The sequence below is a fragment of the Eumetopias jubatus genome, unplaced genomic scaffold (genome assembly GCF_037043125.1).
Source record: "Eumetopias jubatus isolate StellerSeaLion01/CBP00866 unplaced genomic scaffold, mEumJub1_p1.0 scaffold_1, whole genome shotgun sequence".
NCBI lineage: Eukaryota > Metazoa > Chordata > Mammalia > Carnivora > Otariidae > Eumetopias > Eumetopias jubatus.
The window spans coordinates 153,599,918-153,622,984 of NW_028274807.1; the positions used below are offsets into that span (position 1 = coordinate 153,599,918).

At 37.4% G+C, this 23,067-nt stretch overlaps 1 protein-coding gene across 2 annotated transcripts in view; it reads right to left on the bottom strand.

Moving 5' to 3' along the window:
* Positions 1–23,067, bottom strand: part of PDCD6IP (programmed cell death 6 interacting protein) — an 85,959-nt gene that overhangs the window by 35,190 nt on the left and 27,702 nt on the right. Inside the window, exons 7-12 of one of the 2 annotated variants that reach the window (XM_028107041.2) lie at positions 21,163–21,279; positions 15,120–15,342; positions 13,996–14,119; positions 11,732–11,909; positions 2,035–2,146; positions 194–363 (exon numbers count right to left, since the gene is read on the bottom strand). In XM_028107041.2, the coding sequence (XP_027962842.1) occupies positions 194–363; positions 2,035–2,146; positions 11,732–11,909; positions 13,996–14,119; positions 15,120–15,342; positions 21,163–21,279 (924 nt within the window). Of the gene's footprint in view, positions 1–193; positions 364–2,034; positions 2,147–11,731; positions 11,910–13,995; positions 14,120–15,119; positions 15,343–21,162; positions 21,295–23,067 lie in introns of both variants that reach the window. The other variant, XM_028107040.2, reaches the window with a different exon arrangement.

Sequence of the window (23,067 nt, forward strand, 5' to 3'; positions counted from 1 at the left end):
ATTACACAGTGTATATACCATGCTACTTCAAATGTAACAACCTCAATTTACGTCTGCATTTTTGAAAAAATGGCAGTAAGAAATTGGCAATTAACAAAAAAAAAAAAGAAATTGGCAATTAACTGTGTTCATAATGGCTTGAACATAGTTTTCATAAGCAGATGACCACCCACATCAAAATGTATCTGCTTACCTCACTGCCCTGCATGGTCTTCGCTGGGTTAGCAGAAGGGATGGCAGCATTCAGCTCAGGCTCCGGCTTACACAGAAGTGCAATGGTGTCACGGTGAGACTGGTAACGCTCTTTCACTTGCCCATCTGCTTGCACAGCTTTATCCAAAACTGCTCTGAAGTTGGTTCCCTCTGTGGGGGAAAAAAAATGCTACCAGAGTACAGCAATGACTTTAACAGCTGGTTATACTTTTAGTTCTGCTCTCCAACTTTACTTTTTACCCCTCTTCTATGGGCCCTGATTCATTATGTAACAGAAATTGAGCTCCTGTCACTCTTGGCATTTTTGTTTCTGGAAAAGCACAGGTATACCTTAAAATACATTTGTGGTTACTATCCACCAAATAAAAGCTAATTGACATTAGTCTAATAATTTCCTACAATTCATTAATATAGAAAGAAATCATTCACTCCAAAAATTATTACAACTTACTCAAAAAGTATTCCCTTCTCAAAGGATCACTGCTTCAACTTGACTTAAAAGAACAGATACATTTTTAGAAAAAATGTCAATAGTATTAATTATATAATAACAAATAAATAATAAAGTCTCTAGCTACCATAAAGACACTTATTTTAGCAAACACAAATCTTAATAATTAAAGTCTTAAAAAATAATAATTTGACTTCAATTTAACTGGAAAACTCACCTTTTACCATCCCCTACTAAGTGAAATGAAATTACAAAACCATATTTATATATATAATATGATCTCATTTAGGGGACCCTGAGTGGCTCAGTCAGCTGAGTGTCCAACTCTTGGTTTCGGCTCAGGTTACGATCTCAAGGTCATGAGATCGAGCCCTATATCACACACCACGTTCAGTGGGGAATCTTCTTGAGATTTGAGATTCTCTCTACCCTTCCCCAACTTGCACATTCTCTCTTTCTCTCTCTCTCTCAAAAAAATAAATAAAATCTTTAAAAAAACTGATCTCATTTATTTATGCATACAGCTTAATAGCAGTTCCTGGAACCCGTAATACCTAGTGGTTATAGAAATGCTCTAAAAAAAAAAAAAAAAAGACTTGGGACTAGGAAAAGAGAGTTACAGAATCATTTTCATTTTTACTTTATTATTATTTTTTAAGATTTTATTTATTTATTTGACAGAGAGACAGCGAGACAGGGAACACAAGCAGGGGGAGTGGGAAAGAGAGAAGCAGGCTTCCCACCGAGCATGGAGCCCAACGACCCTGAGATCATGACCTGAGTCGAAGGCAGTCGCTTAACCAACTGAGCCACCCAGGCGGCGCCCCTTTACTTTATTATTTTTAAGAATTTTGGGGGCATGTGGGTGGCTCAGCCAGTTGGATGTCCGACTCTTGATATCAGATTGGGTCATGATCTCAGGGTCATGAGATCGAGCCCCAGGTCAGGCTCTGTGCTCATCAGGAGTCTGCCTGAGATTCTCTCCTTCTCCCTCTGCATACACACCCCTACCATGAGTTTAATCTTTTTAAAAAAACAATTTTTTAGAGTTTTTAAGACTCTGAAATTCTTATAATGAACATGAATTACACCTCTGTTATTTTTTATCTTACACTGAACTGAGGAAAAACACCTATGCTTTCACAATACCAGTTTCAGTAAAAACAGGTTTACAACTGTCCCTAATTTAATCAAGCAAAAATGTGGATCCAAATTGGGAATTTATATGGGCACCTGGATGACTCAGTCAGTGGAGCATGCAACTTACGATCTCAGGATTGTGAATTCAGTATAAAAATTACTTAAAAATAAAATCTTAAAAAAAAAATTGGTAATTTATTCAAGTGAAAGCCATTTATACACATTCTTACCTGCTCTTAAAGGCTTATAGAGTTCATTAGATGGTGTCCTTTGCCAGCGTTCCTTGAATTTTGCTCTTAAATCATTGTCAGTTGCTTCTTCTTCATCCAACAATCTTAATGACTTTTAAAAAGGAAGCAAAGTAACAATGAAATATCATTTCTGGTATAAAAAAATTAAAACATTTTTTAAGTGATCAGACTCAATACAGGTGAGAATTAAAGGATGGGAATACCCCTACTTTACTGGCTGGAATATAAAATGCTACAACAATTTTTCTTGCACAAATCCAAGTTATAACATATTTAACAAAGTCTTATAAAATTTAAGGCTAGGTTAGCCATTACCTTACTCAGTAAATTAAAAACAAAGAAAAACTAAGAGATTATGTATATCCATACACCAAGACTACTTTAAATATTCTTAAGATTAAAATAAATAGAAAGCCTTTAGACCTTAGATGCCATAAACAAAACAAAGAGAAAGATTAATTTATCCACATGAAAATCAAAGATTTAACTTCTAACCCAGTATAGTGGAGAACTTCCCTAATTTGGGGAAAGAAACAGGCATCAAAATCCAGAAGGCACAGAGAACACCCCCCTCAAAATCAATAAAAACAGGTCAACACCCAACATCTAACAGTAAAACTTAACGAGTCTCAGAGACAAAGAGAAAACCCTGAAAGCAGCTCGGGAGAAGAGGTCTGTAACCTACAATGGTAGAAACATTAGATTGCCAACAGACCTATCCACAGAGACCTGGCAGGCCAGAAAGGACTGGCAAGATATATTCAGAGCACTAAATGAGAAAAATATGCAGCCAAGAATACTATATCCAGCTAGGCTGTCATTGAAAATAGAAGGAGAGATAAAAGCTTCCAGGACAAACAAAAACTAAAGGAATTTGCAAACACGAAACCAGCCCTACAAGAAATATTGAAAGGGTTCCTCTAAGCAAAGAGGAAGCCTAAAAGTAACATAGACCAGAAAGGAACACAGTGTACGGTAACAGTCACCTTACAGGCAATACAATGGCACTAAATTCATATCTTTCCATAGTTACCCCGAATGTAATGGGCTGAATGCCCCAATCAAAGGACACAGGCTATCAGATTGGATTAAAAAAAAAAAAAAAAAGACCCATCGATATGCTGTCTGCAAGAGACTCATTTTAGACCCAGAGATACCCCCAGATTGAAAGTGAGGGGGTGGAAAACCATTTACCATGCTAATGGACACCAAAAGAAAGCTGGGGTGGCAATCCTTATGTCAGACAAATTAGATTTTAAACCAAAGACTATAATATAAGAAAAGAGGAAGGACACTATATCCTACTTAAAGGGTCTATCCAACAAGAAGATCTAACAATTGTAAATATCTATGCCCCTAACATGGGAGCAGCCAGTCATATAAGCCAATTAATAACAAAATCAAAGAAACACATCAACGACAATACAATAATAGTAGGGGACTTTAACACCCCCCTCATGGAAACGGACAGATCATCTAAGCAAAAGATCAACAAGGAAATAAAGGCTTTAAATGACACGCTGGACCAGATGGGACTTGACAGATATATTCAGAACATTCCATCCCAAAGCAACAGAATACACATTCTTCTCTAGTGCCCATGGAACATTCTCCAGAATAGATCACATCTCACATCCTAGGTCACAAATCAGGTCTCAACCAGTACCAAAAGATTGGGATCATTCCCTGCAAATTTTCAGACCACAATGCTTTGAAACTAGAACTCAATCACAAGAGGAAAGTCGGAAAGAACTACGTGGAGGCTGAAGAGCATCCTACTAAAGAATGAATGGGTCAACCAGGAAATTAAAGAAGAATTAAAAAAAATTCATGGAAACCAATGAAAATGAAAACACAAGTGTTCAAAATCTTTGGGATGCGGCAAAGGCGGTCCTAAGAGGAAAGTATATAGCAATACAAGCCTTTCTCAAGAAACAAGAAAGGTCTCCAATACCCAACCTAACCCTACACCTAAAGGAGATGGAGAAAGAACAGCAAATAAGGCCTAAGCCCAGCAGGAGAAGAGAAATAATAAAGAGCAGAGCACAAATCAATGAAATAGATTCAAAAGAACAGTAGAACAGATCAACGAAGCTAGAAGCTGGTTCTTTGAAAGAATTAGTAAGATTGATAAACCCCTGGCCAGACTTACCAAAAAGAAAAGAGAAACGACCCAAATAAATAAAATCACGAATGAAAGAGGAGAGATCACAACCAGCACCAAAGAAATATAAACAACTATAAGAACATATCATGAGCAACTATATGCCAACAAATTAAGACAATCTGGAAGAAATGGATGCATTCCTAGAGACCTATAAACTACCAAAACTGAACCAGGAAGAAAGAGAAAACGTGAACAGACCCATAACCAGTAAGGAAATGGAAGCAGTCATCCAAAATCTCCCAACAAACAAGAGCCCAGGGCCAGATGGCTTCCCAAGGGAATTCTACCAAACATTTAAAGAAGAATTAATACCCATGCTTCTGAAACTGTTCCAAAAAATAGAAATGGAAGGAAAACTTCCAAACTCATTTTATGAGGCCAGCATTACCTTGATCCCAAAACCAAAGACCCCATCAAAAAGGAGAACTACAGAACAATATCCCTGATGAACATGGGTGCAAAAATTCTCACCAAAATACTAGCCAGTAGGATTCAACAGTACGTTGAAAGTATTATTCATCACAACCAAGTGCGCGATTATTCCTGGGCTGCAAGGTTGGTTCAACATCCGCAAATCAATCAGTGTGATAGAATACATTAATAAAAGAAAGAACAAGATCCGTATGATCCTCTCAATAGATGCAGAAAAAGCATTTGACAAAGTACAGCATCCTTTCTTGATTAAAACTCTTCAGAGTGTAGGGATAGAGGGTACATACCTCAATATCATAAAAACCATCTATGAAAAACCCACAGCGAATATCATTCTGAATCGGGAAAAACTGAGAGCTTTTCCCCTAAGGTCAGGAACATGGCAGGGATGTCCACTATCACCACTGCTATTCCACATAGTACTAGAAGTCCTAGCCACAGCAATCAGACCACAAAAAGAAATAAAAGGCATCCGAATCAGCAAAGAAGAAGTCAAACTCTCACTCTTTGCAGATGATATGATACTGTATGTGGAAAACCCAAAAGACTCCACCCCAAAACTGCTAGAGCTCATACAGGCATTCAGTAAAGTGGCAGGATATAAAATCAATCCACAGAAATCAGTGGCATTTCTGTACACCAACAACAAAACAGAAGAAAGAGAAATTAAGGAGTCGATCCCATTTACAATTGCACCCAAAACCGTAAGATACCTAGGAATAAATCTAACCAAAGAGGCAAAGAATCTGTATTCAGAACACTATAGAATACTCATGAAAGAAATTGAGGAAGACACAAAGAAATGGAAGAACGTTCCGTGCTCATGGATTGGAAGAACAAATATTGTGAACATGTCTATGCTACCAGAGCAGTCTGCACATTTAATGCAATCCCTGTCAAAATACCATCAACTTTTTTCAAAGAGATGGAACAAATAATCCTAAAATTTGTATGGAACCAGAAAAGACCCCGAATAGCCAGAGGAATGTTGAAATAGAAAAGCAAAGCTGGTGGCATCACAATTCCGGACTTCAAGCTCTATTACAAAGCTGTCATCATCAAGACAGTATAGTACTGGCAAAACAACAGACACACAGATCAGTGGTACAGAACAGAGAACCCAGAAATGGACCCTCAACTCTATGGTCAACTAATCTTCGACAAGGCAAGAAAGAATGTCCAATGGAGAAAAGACAGTCTCTTCAACAAATGGTAGTGGGAGAATCGGACAGCCACAGGCAGAAGAATGAAACTGGACCATTTCCTTACACCACACACAAAAACAGACTCGAAATGGATGAAAGACCTAAATGTGAGACAGGAATCCATCAGAATCCTAGAGGAGAACACAGGCAGCAATGTTTTCCACCTCAGCCGCAGCAACTTTTTCCTAGACACATCGCCAAAGGCAAGGGAAGCAAGGGTAAAAGTGAACTATTGGAAATTCATCAAGATAAAAACCTTTTGCACAGCAAAGGACACAGTCAACAAACCCAAAAGACAACTGACAGAATGGGAGAAGATATTTGCAAACGGCGTGTCAGATAAAGGGCTAGTATCCAAAATCTATAAAGAACTTAACACCCAAAGAACAACTAATCCAGTGTAGAAATGAGCAGAAGACACGAACAGACATTTCTGCAAAGACATCCAAATGGCCAACAGACACATCCAAATGGCCAACAATTATGTGCTCCACATAACTCGGCATCAGGGAAATCCAAATCAAAACCTCAATGAGATACCACCTCACACCAGTCAGAATGGCTAAAATTAATAAGTCAGGAAACGACAGATGTTGGTGACGATGCAGAGAAAGGGGAACCCTTCTACACTGTTGGTGGGAATGCAAGCTGGTGCAACCACTCTGAAAAACAGTACGGAGGTTCCTCAAAAAGTCAAAAATAGAGCTACCCTCTGACCCAGCAATTGCACTACTGGGTATTTACCGCAAAGATACAAATTTAGTGATCCGAAGGAGTACATGCACCCCAATATTTATAGCATCAATGTCCACAATAACCAAACCAATGAAAGAGCCAAGAAGTCCATCAACAGATGAATGGATAAAGATGTGGTGTATATATATATATATATAAGGGAATATTATGCAGCCATAAAAAATTTAAAAAATCTTGCCATTTGTAACAACACGGATGGAACTAGAGCGTATTATGCTAAGCAAAATAAGTCAGTCAGAGAAAAACAATTATCATATGATCTCATTGATATGAGGCATTTCAGAAACAAGACAGAGGATTATAGGGGAAGGGAGGAAAAAAATGAAACAAGATGAAACCAGAGGGAAACAAACCGTAAGACACTTTTTTTTTTTTAAGATTTATTTATTATTTTTGAGAGAGTGAGAATGAGAGAGAGAGAGAGTACATGAGAGGGGGGAGGGTTAGAGGGAGAAGCAGGCTCCTTGCCGAGCAGGGAGCCCGATGCGGGACTCGATCCCGGGACTCCAGGATCATGACCTGAGCCGAAGGCAGTCACCCAACCAACTGAGCCACCCAGGCGCCCCAACCATAAGACACTCTTAATCTCAGGAAACAAACTGAGGGTTGCTGGAGTGGTGGGGAATGGGAGGGATGGAGGGGCTGGGTGATGGACACTGGGGAGAGTATGTGTTATGGTGAGGACTGTGAATTGTGTAAGACTGATGAATTACAGACCTGTACCTCTGAAACAAGTAATACATTATATGTTTAAAAAAAAAAAAGTAGGAAGGGAAAAATGAAGGGGGGGAATCAGAGGGGGAGACGAACCATGAGAGACTATGGATTCTGAGAAACAAACTGTAGGTTTTAAAGGGGAGGCGTGGTGGGGGGATGGGTTAGCCTGGTGATGGGTATTAAGGAGGGCACATATTGTATGGAGCACTGGGTGTTATATGCAAACAATGAATCATGGAACACTACATTAAAAACTAATGATGTATGGTGACTAACATAATAAAATAAAATTTTTTTAAAGAAAGCTACAAAACACTGATGAAAGGAATTAAAGAAGACCTAACTAAATGGAAAGACATTCTGTCCATATTCATGGATTGGAAGATTTAATATTGTAAAGATTGGCAATACTCCCTAGGTTGGTCTAAACTTTCAGTCCAATCGCTATCAAACTATTAACTTTAGTATTTTCTATATATAAAGGTTACATCAAAAGCACAATGAGATACCACTTCATACCCACAAGGATGGCTATAATTAAAAAACAGAACAATTAGGGGCGCCTGGGTGGCTCAGTCGGTTAAGTGTCTGTCTGCAGCTCAGGTCATGATCCCAGGGTCCTGGGATCGTGCCCCACATCAGGCTCCCTCCTCAGTGGAGCCTGTTTCTCCCTCTCCCTCTGCCTGCTGCTCCCCCTGCTTGTGCGCTCTCTTTCTCCAACAAATAAATAAAATTTAAAAAAAAAGAACAATTTAAGGGTCAGAAAGGATATAAAGAAACTTTACACACTGCTGCTAAGAATGTAAAATGGTGCCACTGCTCTGGAAAACAGTTTGGTAGTTCCTCAAAAAGTTGAACATGAAATTCCTGTATGACTCAAAAACTCCACTCATCTCTATATACGCAAGAGAATTTAAAACAGGTGCTTAATAAAAAAAAAAAACTTGTTCACAAATAGCATTATTAATAACCAGAAAAAGCAAAACATCCCAATATCTATTACTGATGAATAGATAAACAAAATGTGATACCTCCACACAATGAAGTGTTAGTCAGCCGTAAGAAAAAATGAAGTGCTGGTGCTACAACATGGAGGAACCTGGAAACATTATTCTAAGTGACAGAGGTGAGAGTGCACATACTGTTTATGATTCCATTTATATGAAATGTCCAAAATAAGCAAATCCACAGAGACAGAATCAGAGTAGTGGCTGAGCAGGGTCAAGGGTGAATGAAGAGTGACTGCTAATGAGAATGGAGTTTCCTTGCAGGTGATGGAAAGACTCTGAAATTAGACAGTGTTGGTGACTGTACAACACCGCAAACATACTAAGAGCCACTGTCGTGTATACTGTAAAGAGGTTAAAATGATGAATTTTATGTTACACAAATTTTACCTCAAAAACAGACAGGCAGTTGTGAAATAAATATAGGGGATTGTTTAAAAGAATTAGGTATGTTGAAAACAAGAGGTATCAATAAAATAAATAAAAAAACCACTCTATAGGGTGGCTGAAAAGCACAAAAAGCACACTAACTAACCAATTACTGAGCTGGAAGGCCGGCCTGAGGCAGTCTCCCAGAATGAGAGCACAAAGAGAAAACGTAGAAGAAATGTTGAATGATATGAAAATTGATCATCATTAAAGAACCACCAACCATCTGACAGAAATTCATTAGGAGAGGGCAGAGAAAAAGAAGTAACTAAAGAAACAGAATCCATGGGCAGGGATCAAAGGTTAAAGGGCCCGACAGGTCCCTAGCAAAGATATATTTATTACTTAAAAAATAAATTAATGGAGGGCGCCTGGGTGGCTCAGTTGGTTAAGCGACTGCCTTCGGCTCAGGTCATGATCCTGGAGTCCCGGGATCGAGTCCCACATCGGGCTCCCTGCTCGGCGGGGAGTCTGCTTCTCCCTCTGACCCCCTTCCCCCTCATGCTTTCTGTCTCTCATTCTCTCTCTCTCTGAAATAAATAAATAAAATCTTTAAAAAAAAATTAATTAATTAATTAATTAATGGATACTTCAAAATTTCTGAAAATCAAGCCTAATTTCTAAAAGCTACCAGAGAGAAATGAACACTCAAAAAAGAGGACCAGCTTCACAACCTTACTTCTCTCAACTCACAACTTACTTAAAATGAGACTCTCCAAGTACAGTTGACAGAGTAATAGTGACTACTGCAAAAGGCTGTTAGAAACATCAATAAGATAAACAAAAAGTACCTCATATTAAGATAGGCAGACAATGGACATATAGCATATGTCAGTACATATTAGTGTGTATGCCACTTTTTAATTATAAGATAAGCTTTTTACACATTAATATTTCTAATGAAGATGCTCCTCACAACTGATGATATATAGTATTTCAATAGGCAATGTTCTTTTTCCATAAAACTTGTTTCAAAATCAAATATGCATCTTCTAATCAATTACATCTTAAAATCAAGGAAATATAGTAATATTTAAATAACTACTAACTAGCAGGCACATGCCTGATCCCGCTTCACAGCTATCTTATGTGATAAATACTATTATCCCATTTTTTTCGATAAGTAAACTGAAACATGAAGATGTTACATAATCTGCCCAGGGCCACAGCTAAGAAAACTGGGGATCAAGTTCAAATATAACTCCAATATTCAATAATAGTTCATTATTATAACTTCTACTTACTAAATGCCCCAGACTGCTATCTGACTTGCTATACATACTGCATTTTCCAGGGTTTGTCTTCTCCCTATCAAGACAATTACTTCTTGCTGCTTTCATGTACGTGTGATCTTAAACAAACTCTCCACTTTTTTCTCCCTTTGTCTATCTACTATTCTAACATCCTTTCAAGTGGAACACCAGATAACAAGCTTGCTTGACCCAATAATCAACAAATTTTAAAGGACTATAAAGCATTCTCTTGAATAAAGTCTATGACCTCAAGAGCAGTGTCTGTCAAATATTAATGGGCACACAAATCACCCTGGAATCTTGTTAAATGCAACTCCTGATTCAGAGGTCTGAGATGGGGTCTGAGATTCTGCTTGTCTAGCAAGCTCAGCACAGCAAGGCTTTGGTACTGATATATAACATCAATTCTATTTGCTTTCAATTTTCTGATTATGGACTACATCTACATAGATGAGGTTGGTAACACTGAAGGTGTAATTAATGTAGAACCCCTCATGAATCAGATTCCCCAGGCCAATACTACAGTAAGTTTTCATTTAAGTTTCCTGACCTTTTTCAATAGCTAATAAGACACCACCACCATCACCATATCATTTAGTATAATCACAATGATCCTTTTAAAGGGTAATCCTTTAAAAAAAAAAAAAACAAAAAAAACCAGGAGGTAAATATTCTCATCCCCAAGGTTCACACTGTCTTAAGTACAGATGACCCTTGAATAACACAGGTCTGAACTTTGTAGGTCCACCTACAAATGGATTTTTTTATAGTACAGTATTATAAATCTATGATTTTTATGATTTTCTTTGATTTTAGTAACATTTCCTATTCCTAGCTTACTTTACTCTAAGAATACAGTATATAATATATATAACATACAAAATATGTGTTAATCAACTGTTTGTGTTACCAGTGAGGCTTCCAAAGTCAACAGTAGGCTATGAGTAGTTATGTTTGGGGGAATCAAAAGTTATACTCAGATTTCTGACTGCATAGAGTACTTAAGTACTCTACCCCTCTCCCAAAGTATTTGGAAATGATGTAAATATAATATCCCCTGAAAATTAACTGAAAAATTAAAATATCATAGATTAAAGCACTGACAACAGAAGTTACCTAAAAGACATGACTCCTAAACTGGCAAAAGCCAATATAACCATTTTGAATATATTTATCATTAAAGGAAGAAATGAATTAATGAGGGGAAAGAGGTGAAGGTACAATAAAAAATAACTGTCAAACAGTTGACTTTAGCCAAAAAACTTTAGTGTTCCATTCCTATTGATAAAATGCCCTCTCTACTAGAAGATGGAAGCAGTGGGCTTATAAAACATTTGATGGCCTAACTTCCTTAGTCTGATTCCACATTTACCAAGAAATCTAATCTTTCATAGAAAAGAAATCATTAGTTATGAAGGCTCTGAACAGTTTGTATGATAGTAATTTCTCATGGTATATCAATATTACATCATGGTCACATGAGTTTCATTAATGTGCATTTATATACCCTTAAGACATGTACGAACCTATTCTCATTCAATCAGAATTCCTCTTGAAGCTGAAAGGCAGCTCTGGGCCACATTAAGTTCATCAGGATGGTGAGTATTACCCTACAAAACCCAATAGAAGAAAGCATCCAGTCCTAATCTCTGCTGGACACCAAGGGGTAAAACAGTTTTTACTTGAAAAAACAAATCTCTTAAAACATACCTCATCTAGGATTTCTCTATTTCTCTGTAGTAGTTCAGGTAGCTCTTTGATCAACTGATCAACAGTCTGGATGCCTCCCTGTTCAATCACAGACGTGGACTTAGTCAATATAGACTGAGGTACAGTATCTCCAGATATATCTTCAATTGCTGCTGGAAGATTAAGGGAAGCTAACACCCTGAAAAAATGAGATACTGTGTCATCTAGAGGTCTAAATCATCTTTAAAACATTAATGTCCTATATATCCTAATCAATAGCAATGGAGTTAGCACCCCAAAAAAGTGATTACCCTCATCAATGGAAAAATAGAACAAAGATAAAGGGAAAAAAAAAAACAAACAAACAAAAAGAAAAAAACAGAAAATCAGTGATTGATAAAATTAAAACAAAACTATTAAAACATTAAGTTCACAGTTCAGAATTAAAAACCAAAAAAGTGGGGCGCCTGGTTGGCTCAGTCATTGAGCGTCTGCCTTCGGCTCAGGTCATAATCCCGGGGTCCTGGGATCGAACCCCACATCGGGCTCCCTGCTCGCCAGGAAGCCTGCTTCTCCCTCTCCCACTCCCCCTGCTTGTGTTCCCTCTCTCGCTGTGTCTCTGTCAAATGAATAAAATCTTAAAAAAAAAAAAGTAAGAAATATACATTAAAAAATACTAGCTACCTTGGGCTCACAGCTCAAACTTAACTTCTCTCAGTCTAAGTAATTAAAAGTCAAAATTCAGGGCACCTGGGTGGCTCAGTCAGTTAAGTGTCTGCCTTGCATCAGGCTCCTTGCTCAGCAGGGAGGCTGCTTCTCCCTCTCCCTCTGCACCAACCCCCCCCCCCGCCCCACTCTTGCTTGCTTGCTTTCTCTCTCCCTGCTGAGCAATAAATAAAATCTTTTTTTTAAATAAATAAAATCTTAAAAAAAGAAAGAAAAATCTCAATAACATATATCTAACAAAGGACTTGCTCTAAAATACATAAAGAACACGAAAAACTCAATTTAAAAAAATGAGCAAAAAATTTCAACAGACACTTCACATAGGATATATAAATGGCTAATAAGCACATGAAGAGTTCCTCAACACCAGTAGTAATCACAGGAATGCAAATTAAGCCACAATGTGATACTGCTACACACACACTAAAATGTATAAAAGTGAAAAGACGGACAATACTAAGTGCTGCCGAGGGTACAGAGTCCCCAAAAAGCATGGGTGGGAATATGAACTGGAATAACCGCTTTGGAAAACAATCTGGCTATTCTGCGTGAAGTTAAGCATACACGAACCACACAACTCAGCAATTCTAAGCCTAGGTATTTACCCAAGATAAATAAAACATGTCCACACAAAGATCTGAGCATCAGTGCTCAGAGCAACTGAAATGTCCACCAACAGTGAGTTAACAAACTGCTATTTAACCATAAAATGAAATACTGCTCAGTAATAAAAAGGATCAAACTGATACAACATAGATAAATTTCAAAAACATTATGCTAAGTGAAAGAAGTCCAACACATTTTGACTATATACTGTGCTGTATGTACTGTGTTGCATACTATATATACTGTAGCAATACTACAATGTACTATATACAGCAATGTACATATAATGTAATACACATGCTATAATAATTACATTTATATTGAACTGTATAAAAAGTAAAACCAACCTAGAGTGACAGGGAGCAGACAACAGCGGCTAAGGGCCAGGGGAAGAAGGACTAAAGTGAAAGAGGCATGAATTTTTTAGGGTGATGGAAATGTTCTCTATCTTGATCACGGTGGTGGTGGTTACATGGGTATGAACATTTATCAGAAAGAACTGAACTATACACTTAAAATAGGTGTATTCTGTCGCATTTTATTGAAAATTATACTTAAGATATTTTAAAAACCAATGAATTATTTTTTTAGCCTTAATCCACCAGAAAACAAAAATTGGTTCAGAATACTGAATATACCATGTATCTTAACTTACAAGTTCATTTCTACTTCTCATTTCCCTCAAATAAATATCCCCGAAAATGCAAATTAGTAGTCAAAAATTCTCACTTTGTTTCAGTAATCAAATTTATCCCAAATACATTTGCTAGGGCTTAATAAATATAATATCCACAATAAGTACATATGTGTGTGTATTTGCTATTTCACGTATTCTTGACATTCAGCTCCGACTCAGAAAACTAAAATGTTCATAAACTATTTAGTTATAGAACAATCAAATAGAAAACATTAGAACTTTAGAGATACATTTATGAAAGTTAAGCTCTACCAACCCATTTGCCAAAGTGGTGGCTTCTCTCATTTGAGCAATTGATCTGTTAACCAAGTCAGCTTTCCTCTGATTATAGGCAGCCAATGACTGTTGCACTGACACAGGAACCATGTTCTCAAACAAATCTAAAATGAGGAATGAAAATTGATAAAATTTTAAGACACAATTCCATCCGTAAAGTGAATGCTCATATTCCCTTTCCAATATTCACATAAAAAGTCTATAAATATTTAAAAATCAAAACCAAATCACTATTAAAAGTACAATAATGAAGAGAATTTTTACATCACTATATTCAAGGATAATGACAATGAAAGCTTTTTCTTTGAACTTAATTTTCTTAACTTTTTAAGATGTGTTTGTCATTAAAAAGATCTTTGGTAAAGACGACTTAGGCATAAGAAAATACACTGTTCATTTGTTGATTAAACTGATTAAGCCTAGAGTGCCATGGTTTGATTTCTAGTTCCTTCCACCACTTTCTAGCTCTGCAACATTGGGCAAATTACATAAGCACTCTGTGCATCAATAACCTCATCAGTGTAAGAATATGGATTCTGAGTTACTGCCTGTACTTAAAAGAGTCCCTGGCACATGGTAAATACATTTTGTTTGCTAAATAGAAATAAGTAAGATAATCACCCTTTCCCAATAAATTAGAGTATTATTCTTGGGATCTCAGCTAGAGACTACTATACGTTGAATATATCTACAATATCCAAGGATCCAATATCCAAGGATAACGTTTATCTCATACGACCGTAACTCCGTAAGTTTGTATGTTTAAAGTCATATTTATGAATGTTCATTTTTAATGGCAGAATCTTAAATAATGTAACAAATGTGAACAAAATGACAAATGCTTAAAGTCTATCATTACTCAAACACAGTTTCAAATTCTCTGACTCTGTTGTATGCATATACTTTATTACCATTTACTTTCCATCTTGAAATTTCACTATAGATAAAACACTTCATATTTATTCTCATATTCATTAACATGAATGCAAATCATATTCAAAGCATACAACAGCAGCTATATGACTTTAGCTACAAAAAAACCAAAACAGATTAAACTGGGGAAAAGATGAATAAGATTAAAGCGTATCTGAATACTTGACATACCAGTGAATTTCTGGCTGATGGGTACACTGACTGGGGTAGATTTCACAAGTGTGGCTTTGCCAATAGGGTCTAGATCTTTAAGGTCTGGAACTCGATCATGATAAATGAAGTCATTATCCTTCCTTGCTGCAGTAAGGGCACGGCTGATTTTGTCAGAAAAATCTTTCACATTGACATATTCATCATAGCGAGATGCCACTGTTTTAATCAATTCTGCTGCATGCTAAAGAGAAAATGTTAAAAAAAAATTTTTTTTTTCTCAACCAAGGATCTAAGCATTGGTTTTTCAAACAATCTTTGAGGACTTGCACTTCCAGGATTGTGGTCAACAGAATAACCTAGAAATTATCCCATCACAAAATACCAAAATATCAAAAATAAAGAATAAACCTAGTAGGCATCCCTCTAAATACATAAGTGAATTACCAAGAAAGTTAAAGAAATCCACTGGCCAGTAAGTATAAACTGACACTGAGGGAGGATGGCTGTTCTGAAACTCAAAGGACTAGCAATTAAAACACATTAAAAGTAGAGTGCCTGGGGGCGCGTGGGTGGCTCAGTCATTAAGCGTCTGCCTTTGGCTCAGGTCATGATCCCAGCGTCTGGGATCGAGCCCCACATCAGGCTCCCTCCTCCATGGGATGCCTGCTTCTCCCTCTCCCCCTGCTTGTGTTCCCTCTCTTGCTGTGTTTCTGTCAAATAAATAAATAAAATCTTTAAAAAAAATAAAAATTTAAATAAAAGTGGTGTGCCTGGGTGGCCCAGTAAGTTAAGCATCCGAATCCTGTTTTCAGCTCAGGTGGTGATCTCACGGTGGTAGGACTGAGCCCCGCTATCAGGCTCCAAACGCAGCAGGGAAAACTGCTTCTCCCCCTCTCTTCCTCTCCCTCCCCTTTTGCTCCTCTCCCTCCCCTTTTGCCCCTCTCCCAGCTTGTGCATGCACTATTTCTCTCTCTCTCAAATAAATAAATCACACACACACACAATGAATAAGCGTGTTATCTCAGCATCGATAGGAATTTTTTTTTTTTTTAAAAAGGTCTACCCTCACAATTCATAAGATGAACATATGCCTCACATAAATTTAAAGCTCTCAGGGCGCCTGGGTGGCTCAGTCGTTAAGCGTCTGCCTTCAGCTCGGGTCATGATCCCAGGGTCCTGGGATCGAGTCCCGCATCAGGCTCCCTGCTCCTTGGGAGCCTGCTTCTCCCTCTGCCTCTCTCTCTCTCTCTCTCTTTCTCTCTCTGTCTCTCATGAATAAATAAATAAAATCTTAAAAAAAAAAAAAAAGCGTCTGCCTTCGGCTCAGGTCATGATCCCAGGGTCCTGGGATCGAGCCCCACATCGGGCTCCCTGCTCCACAGGAAGCCTGCTTCTCCCTCTCCCACTCCCCCTGCTTGTGTTCCCTCTCCCGTTGTGTCTCTCTCTGTCAAATCATAAATAAAATCTTTAAAAAAAATATTACGTTACTAGTATTAATTTTGCTGGGTGGGATGACATTGTAGCTTTAGGGTTTTGTTTTTTTTAAGACTTATCTATTAGAGATACACAGTAAAGTACTTAGGGATGAAATATGTGAAATACTCCAAAAAAATAAGAGGGTAAGGGAAATAAATGAAATACAAATAGCAAAATACTGATAATCACTGGAGCTGGGCAATGGATATTTAATGACTCATTACTTTATATATTTTTTCAAATTTTCCATAATAAATATTTAAATAAAAGAAAATTCAAATAGAAGCATAAACAAAAAGATCAGGAAAATTTTATAATGAGAGATCATGATACCTATCAGGCATTAAAACACTCTATAAAGAGTCCATGATTAAAATGGTATGGAACTGGAACATGAACAGATAAGCCAATGAAACAGAATAAAAAGTTTAGAAATAGACCCAAATATATATAACACATTTAGTGTGTGATAAAGCCAGAATCTCAAATCAGTGGAATAAGAAAGTCACTGTAATAAATGGTTTGGGGATAAGTCATTTGGAAAAAGAAAAACTGGATTCATACTTCACATATCAGGATAAATTCAAAGTGGATCAAAGATCCAAGTACAATATATGATAAATTATGGATGTATTATACTTTTATATCAGCAATCCTTTTATTTCTAGAAATTTAAGGTATACCTGTTGCTATGGACTAAACTCTTTACCCTGCCCCCAAAATTCATATGTTGACGCTCTAACCCTCAAACTAATGGTACTTGGAAATGGGACTTTTGGAAGATTATGTTTAGATGAGGCCACGCGGGCAAAGCCGTCATGATGGGATTAGTGTCCTTTCGGAGGATGAACCAGAGAACGTGCTCTCCCTCCCTCCATCCCATTGATGGAAGGACACAGAGAGAAGATGGCCAACAGTCTGCAAGCCAAGAAGAGAGCTCTCACCAGAACCTAATCACACTGACACCCTGGTCTCAGACTTCCAGCCTCCACAACTATGAGAAAATAAATTTCTGTTGTTCTAACCCTCAGTCTATGATTATGGAAGCCAGAGCCAAGACACCTGCTGAAATAACAAAATGCCACGTGTACATAATTATTCACTGCAGTATTACTTGCAGCAAATCTTGGAAATATGCAAGTATCCAGCAATAGGGGACAGCAATAAACTGCTGTTTATACAATGAAGTACACCTCAGCTCTAAAGAAAAATAAGGAAGGGGTCTCTATTGCTATATTATTATTATACGTGCTGCCGAAGCGAGCACTCTATTGCTGTATTAAAATGGGGAGATCTTTAGGATATGTTGTTACATGATTAAAGCAAGACACACAGTACCTCATATGTAAGAATGGGGAGAGTTAAGAACATGCATTGTGCGTATTGTGTATGCATGTGTATGTATTTGCTTGTATTTCAAAGACAATACTGAAACGATTAAATGAGAGTCTAATGGAAATTCCCGTTGGGGCAGTGGGAGAAAAGGACAGAGGGAACAGGGCAGATGGGAAACAGAGAAAGGGTGAAGTGTACACCTTTATATGTACCTAATTTCCCCAATTTTTATTTCAAAAAATTTCAAGCCCACAGAAAAACTGAAAAAACAGAACAGGGAGTAACAACAGACCCACACTTAGGTTCAACAAGAGTTATCAATTTGCCAAAAAAAAAAAAGTTATCAATTTGCCATATTTGCTTTTATCACTCTTTCCCATATATACACTTACATGTATTTTTTTTTTTTGCAGAATCATTTGAAACTAAGTACATCCATAAATATATAAGCATACATCTGGTAAGAACAATCTCCTTAATATCTACGAACTACTATCACAACTAATAACAAACAATACTTTCACAAAATCAGTTTTACTAGGTCCCTCATTAACGAATTAAGTATATCTAACACATATATTCATTCTACAGTCACATTTTTGTAACTATCTATTTTTATGTTTTTGAAAACTGTACTTTCTCTGCATTAGAGATTCCACCAAGATAATCAAGTGTACAGCCTTCTGGAGCCAAATAAAGGGCACTGTCCAGGAAGGACAGCTCATGAGCCCTATGAGCCCAGGTACAATTTCTCTTGCCCCAAAAGTAAATCCCAAGCAACAGTCTTACCTTCACCGCTATTTTATCTATTGTTTTGATTTTCCTGACTCTGTGGATTTTGATTTTGTTTCTTGTTTGCTCATGACCAATGTTTCTTTTCCCCATTGCTGACAGCAATGACTGAAAAGCTAGTTTCATGGGGTGACCATTTAATGACCTCTATCAGGTTCATGGGGTACTCTGAGCCACAGACTTCAGAGAATATGATTTATTGGCCATCTTTTTCTATTTGTTCTCTTCACCTATTTCTGAGCTCAAATCAAGTAAAAAAAAAAATCTCACACATGGCAAGAGGAACAGTCCTTTGAGATATGAATTAGTGTTCATATTCCATGTTAACTTTTGACCTATGACTAAAGCTAAAACTGAAGTCACTCTCAATTGTTTGTGACTGAAAAAAAGTCTTTACCTCTCACTGTTCAAGTTTGAAACAGTTTCCTTTTTCCAGGGGGGATTTTAAATATTAAAATTTCAAAAGGAACTCTTATGTGACTGGTTTATAGACACTAAATAAGACCTTACTTGAAACTAAGTCCTGAAATTCCCAGAAAATAAAGGAACTAAACTTCTAATACTTTAAATATGTTAGCTTGAAAAAAATCCTTCCCACAGAAACCACTTTTTCAAGAAGGATTTTTACGTAAAAATATGTTACTGTAATCAAAGTAAACTCTGGACAAATGAGATTATGTTTGAATATCTGTATTTTATTAGGAAGTATACCTCTCTCTGATTCTGTCCGTGTGAGGAATAAGCATACATTTTCTTTTTTATTAAGACTTCAGTTTCAGGGCGCCTGGTGGCTCCGTCAGGTAAGCGTCTGCCTTTGGCTCAGGCCATGATCTCAGGGTCCTGGGATGGAGCCCTGGTCAGCAAGGAGCCAGCTTTTCCCTCTCCCTCTGACCCACACTTGTGCTTGTTCTCTCTCTCCAGTGCGCTCTCTCTCTCTCTCAAATAAATAAAATCTTTAAAAAAGAAAAAAAAGACTTGGGTTTCTTGCCCCATGAGAAGACTAATCTGAACTTCCCAAACGATATGTGCAGAGTATCTTCTAATATCCAGTCCATATTTAAAGTTCCCTAACAGTCCTCTTCCTACCCTCAACTTACCAATACTCAAAATACAAACATCTCATATAAATAGCCCTTGCCCCTGTGTGAAATTGACCCAGATGTCACAACAAGTTTCTAACAACCCCAATGCTGACAGTATGGACAACTGCTCAGAAGATACTCTGCTGTATACAAAATCTATTTATATATACAGTTGACCCTGTACAACACAGGGGTCAGTGGCACCAATACCCTGCAACACAGTCAAAAATCCGCTATAACTTTTGACTCCCCAACAGCTTAACTACTAATAGCCTACGGTTGACCAGAAGCCTTAGCCATAAAATAAATAACACATATTTTGTATGTCACATGTATTTTATATTGTACTCTTACAATAAAGTAAGCTGGAAAAAAGAAAACGTTACTAACAAAATCACAGAGGGGCCCCTGAGTGTCTCAGTCAGTTAAGCCTCTGACTCTTGACTTTGGCTAACGTCATGATCTCAGGGATGGAGATGGAGTCCCACATTTGGGCTCCACGCTCAGCGGGAAGTCTGCTGGAGATTCTGTCTCTCTCCCCCTCTGCCCCCCCCAAAATAAATAAATAAATCTTAAAAAAAAAAATCACAGAGAAAAAACAATACACTTACAGTACTATAAAATATCTGTGTTTAAGTGGACCCATACAGTTTAAACCTGTGTTGTTCAAGGGTCAGCTGTATGACCACTGTCCTTCTCAAGCTGTGGAACTCTAAGTCCCAATTCAAAGGTCAGGCCACAAGTTAAGCACTGCACAACCATTCTGAAACATGGTAATTTAGATTATTTTAGATTAAAACAAACATGAATGGGGCACCTGGGTGGCTCAGTCAGTTGAGTGTCCAATTCTTGGTCTCGGCTCAGATCGTGATCTTGGGGTCGTGGGATCAAGTCCTGCATCGGGCTCCACAATCAGTGAGGAGTCTCCTTGAGATTCTCTCCCTCCCCCTCCCTCCCCCTCACACTCTCTCCCTCTCTAAAATAAATAAATAAATAAAATCTAAAAAAGAAAAAAAAAAATGGTGGGGCACCTGGGTGGCTCAGTCCATTAAGTGTCTACCTTCAGCTCAAGTCATGATCTCTGGATCCTGGGATCAAGCCCCACGGCAGGCTCCCTGCTTGGTGGGCAGTCTACTTCTCCCTCTCCCTCTGCCCCTCTCCCCCACTCATGCTCTCTCTCAAAGGAATAAGTAAAATCTTAAAAAAAAAAAAAAAAGACTTCAAAAAGCACCCAGCAAGTAAACCCTAAAGATAAAAACAATCACTTTTCTCTTGATAGGGGCAATGAGTGGGAAAGGTTTTTATGAGCAAACTTCGGAATCTCACTAAGGAAAAAAAAGCCAAGTTACTTAAATATTTATTTCTAAGAGACTCACCTGTAACCTTGCAATCTCTTCTCCAAATTTCTTCTGCTGTTTTGCCAGGATAGACTGGTGGTACTCAGCATTGGCCTGCATGATACAGTGCTTTGCAGCCAAGACAGGGAACACCTCCTGGAAATAAAAATACTGACCAGGGGAGAGTCCAACCACACAAACCACCACAGACAACATGGGATGCAGGAAGAAAAAGGAAAAGGAGACGGAAATTAGAATCACCCCATTAATGGTTTAGAGATCGGTTAGTCACTGGGTGTAAACAGAGAAGACCACATGATTTTGCAGGAATTGAATTCGATGAATTCAATTTTTCCAATTAAAATTAAGGGTTTTTTTTTTTTGAACTGTTAAGTGAAGCCAATTTAAATTTAAGTCTTCAATTGAGCCATGAAGTCAACATTTTGTTTACAAAGAAGAAAGGAAAGCATGTATTAGAAAGAGAAGGAAAACAGACATTCACAGAGGAATACCAGGCACAGGGCTTTAGAAGCTTTCTTATGAGTCCTTACCCAGCCCTTAAGAGTTAACTAAACCACCATTACTCACATATACTAATGAAAATGCTCTATAGCTGACTGTTTCATCATGTTTAAAAGACAAAAGACAGTAAATTAAGTTCCCACTTACATTTAAATCCTGAGACTTTTTAATAAAGATGATTTCTAGCCATATAAAAATTTAGTATAAACACTAACATTCAGATCATAAACTCAAAAACACATAGCAAACAAATACACTAAATTAATATTTAACATGATAAAGTGTTATTTTTGTCCTAATTTGTTTTGAAGAAAATTCTGTCAAAATTAGTTTTAAAAGATCCAAACACATGAACCAGAGAAGCACTTATATCAGTAGATGCTCTTCCAAAATGTCAAATCCTAGCCTGCGACCTCACTATCTTTAGGAAGTACATGACATATGAAATCCAAGAAATTTACTAGGCAATCACAGTCTAGACAAAAAAAATAAGACAATCAAAAACTCAAGTACTACCTGATACGCTTTCCTGTCTCCCAGTGAATAATTTCCTAGCTTCCTGGATCACTACTTACAGATATTCCAGTTTTATAACTAGAATATGAAAATACCTTATGAGCTTTATTAGTTAAAAGGCAAAAAAGACATCTAAATCTCAAACTGTACTCATGCCAGTTCTCAAGGTAAGGCTGGAGCAACTTGGTATTTAAACAGTAGATTTTCAAGGAATACCAGAAATGCTGCAGAAGTAGTTTCCAAGTCTTTGAAGGTGACATTCTTCTCTCCATGACACGACTGAACTAATGGCCCAACAGGATGTAACGGTACACTGTGCAGCTGAACATGAGGTCTTTTAGATGGAAAAAAGGTGAGAGACGATCCCAAGGCTCTTTTCAGGAGTAACAGCAGTAACATCCAAGAGTCCTGGGCAAATTTCTACTGATCTCTTGGTGTATTTTAAATCTCCAGGAATTCCTTCACATAAATTCCTAATTCTCCAACTAATTTGTGCTGTTGATACATTTACATGCTTTTTTACTTCACTACAAAATTGTCTGCAATTTCATTATTTACAAAGATTCCAGGATGACTTGTAAGTCAATAAATTCTCCTACAAAAAGATCATGTAACAAAAACCATATGCTATTATACAGATAAAACTAATTACCTGAACATTTCTGAAAGAGTAGTTGAAACATACGACATTTCACTCAATCTGTAAACTCCCTTTTTTTAACCATTCTGAGTTTACTTGTTAGTCTAATCATCTGCTTTGTCATTTACAAATGATCATCACTGACTAGTCTTTTCAAATGCCACTTCGGGAAAGTTTACATTAAAATAATACTTCCTGTGATGTGTGGTTTAAGATGGTTGTTTTCTTTAGCTGTCCAACAGCAGCCCAATTTTTTATTCCTGTTG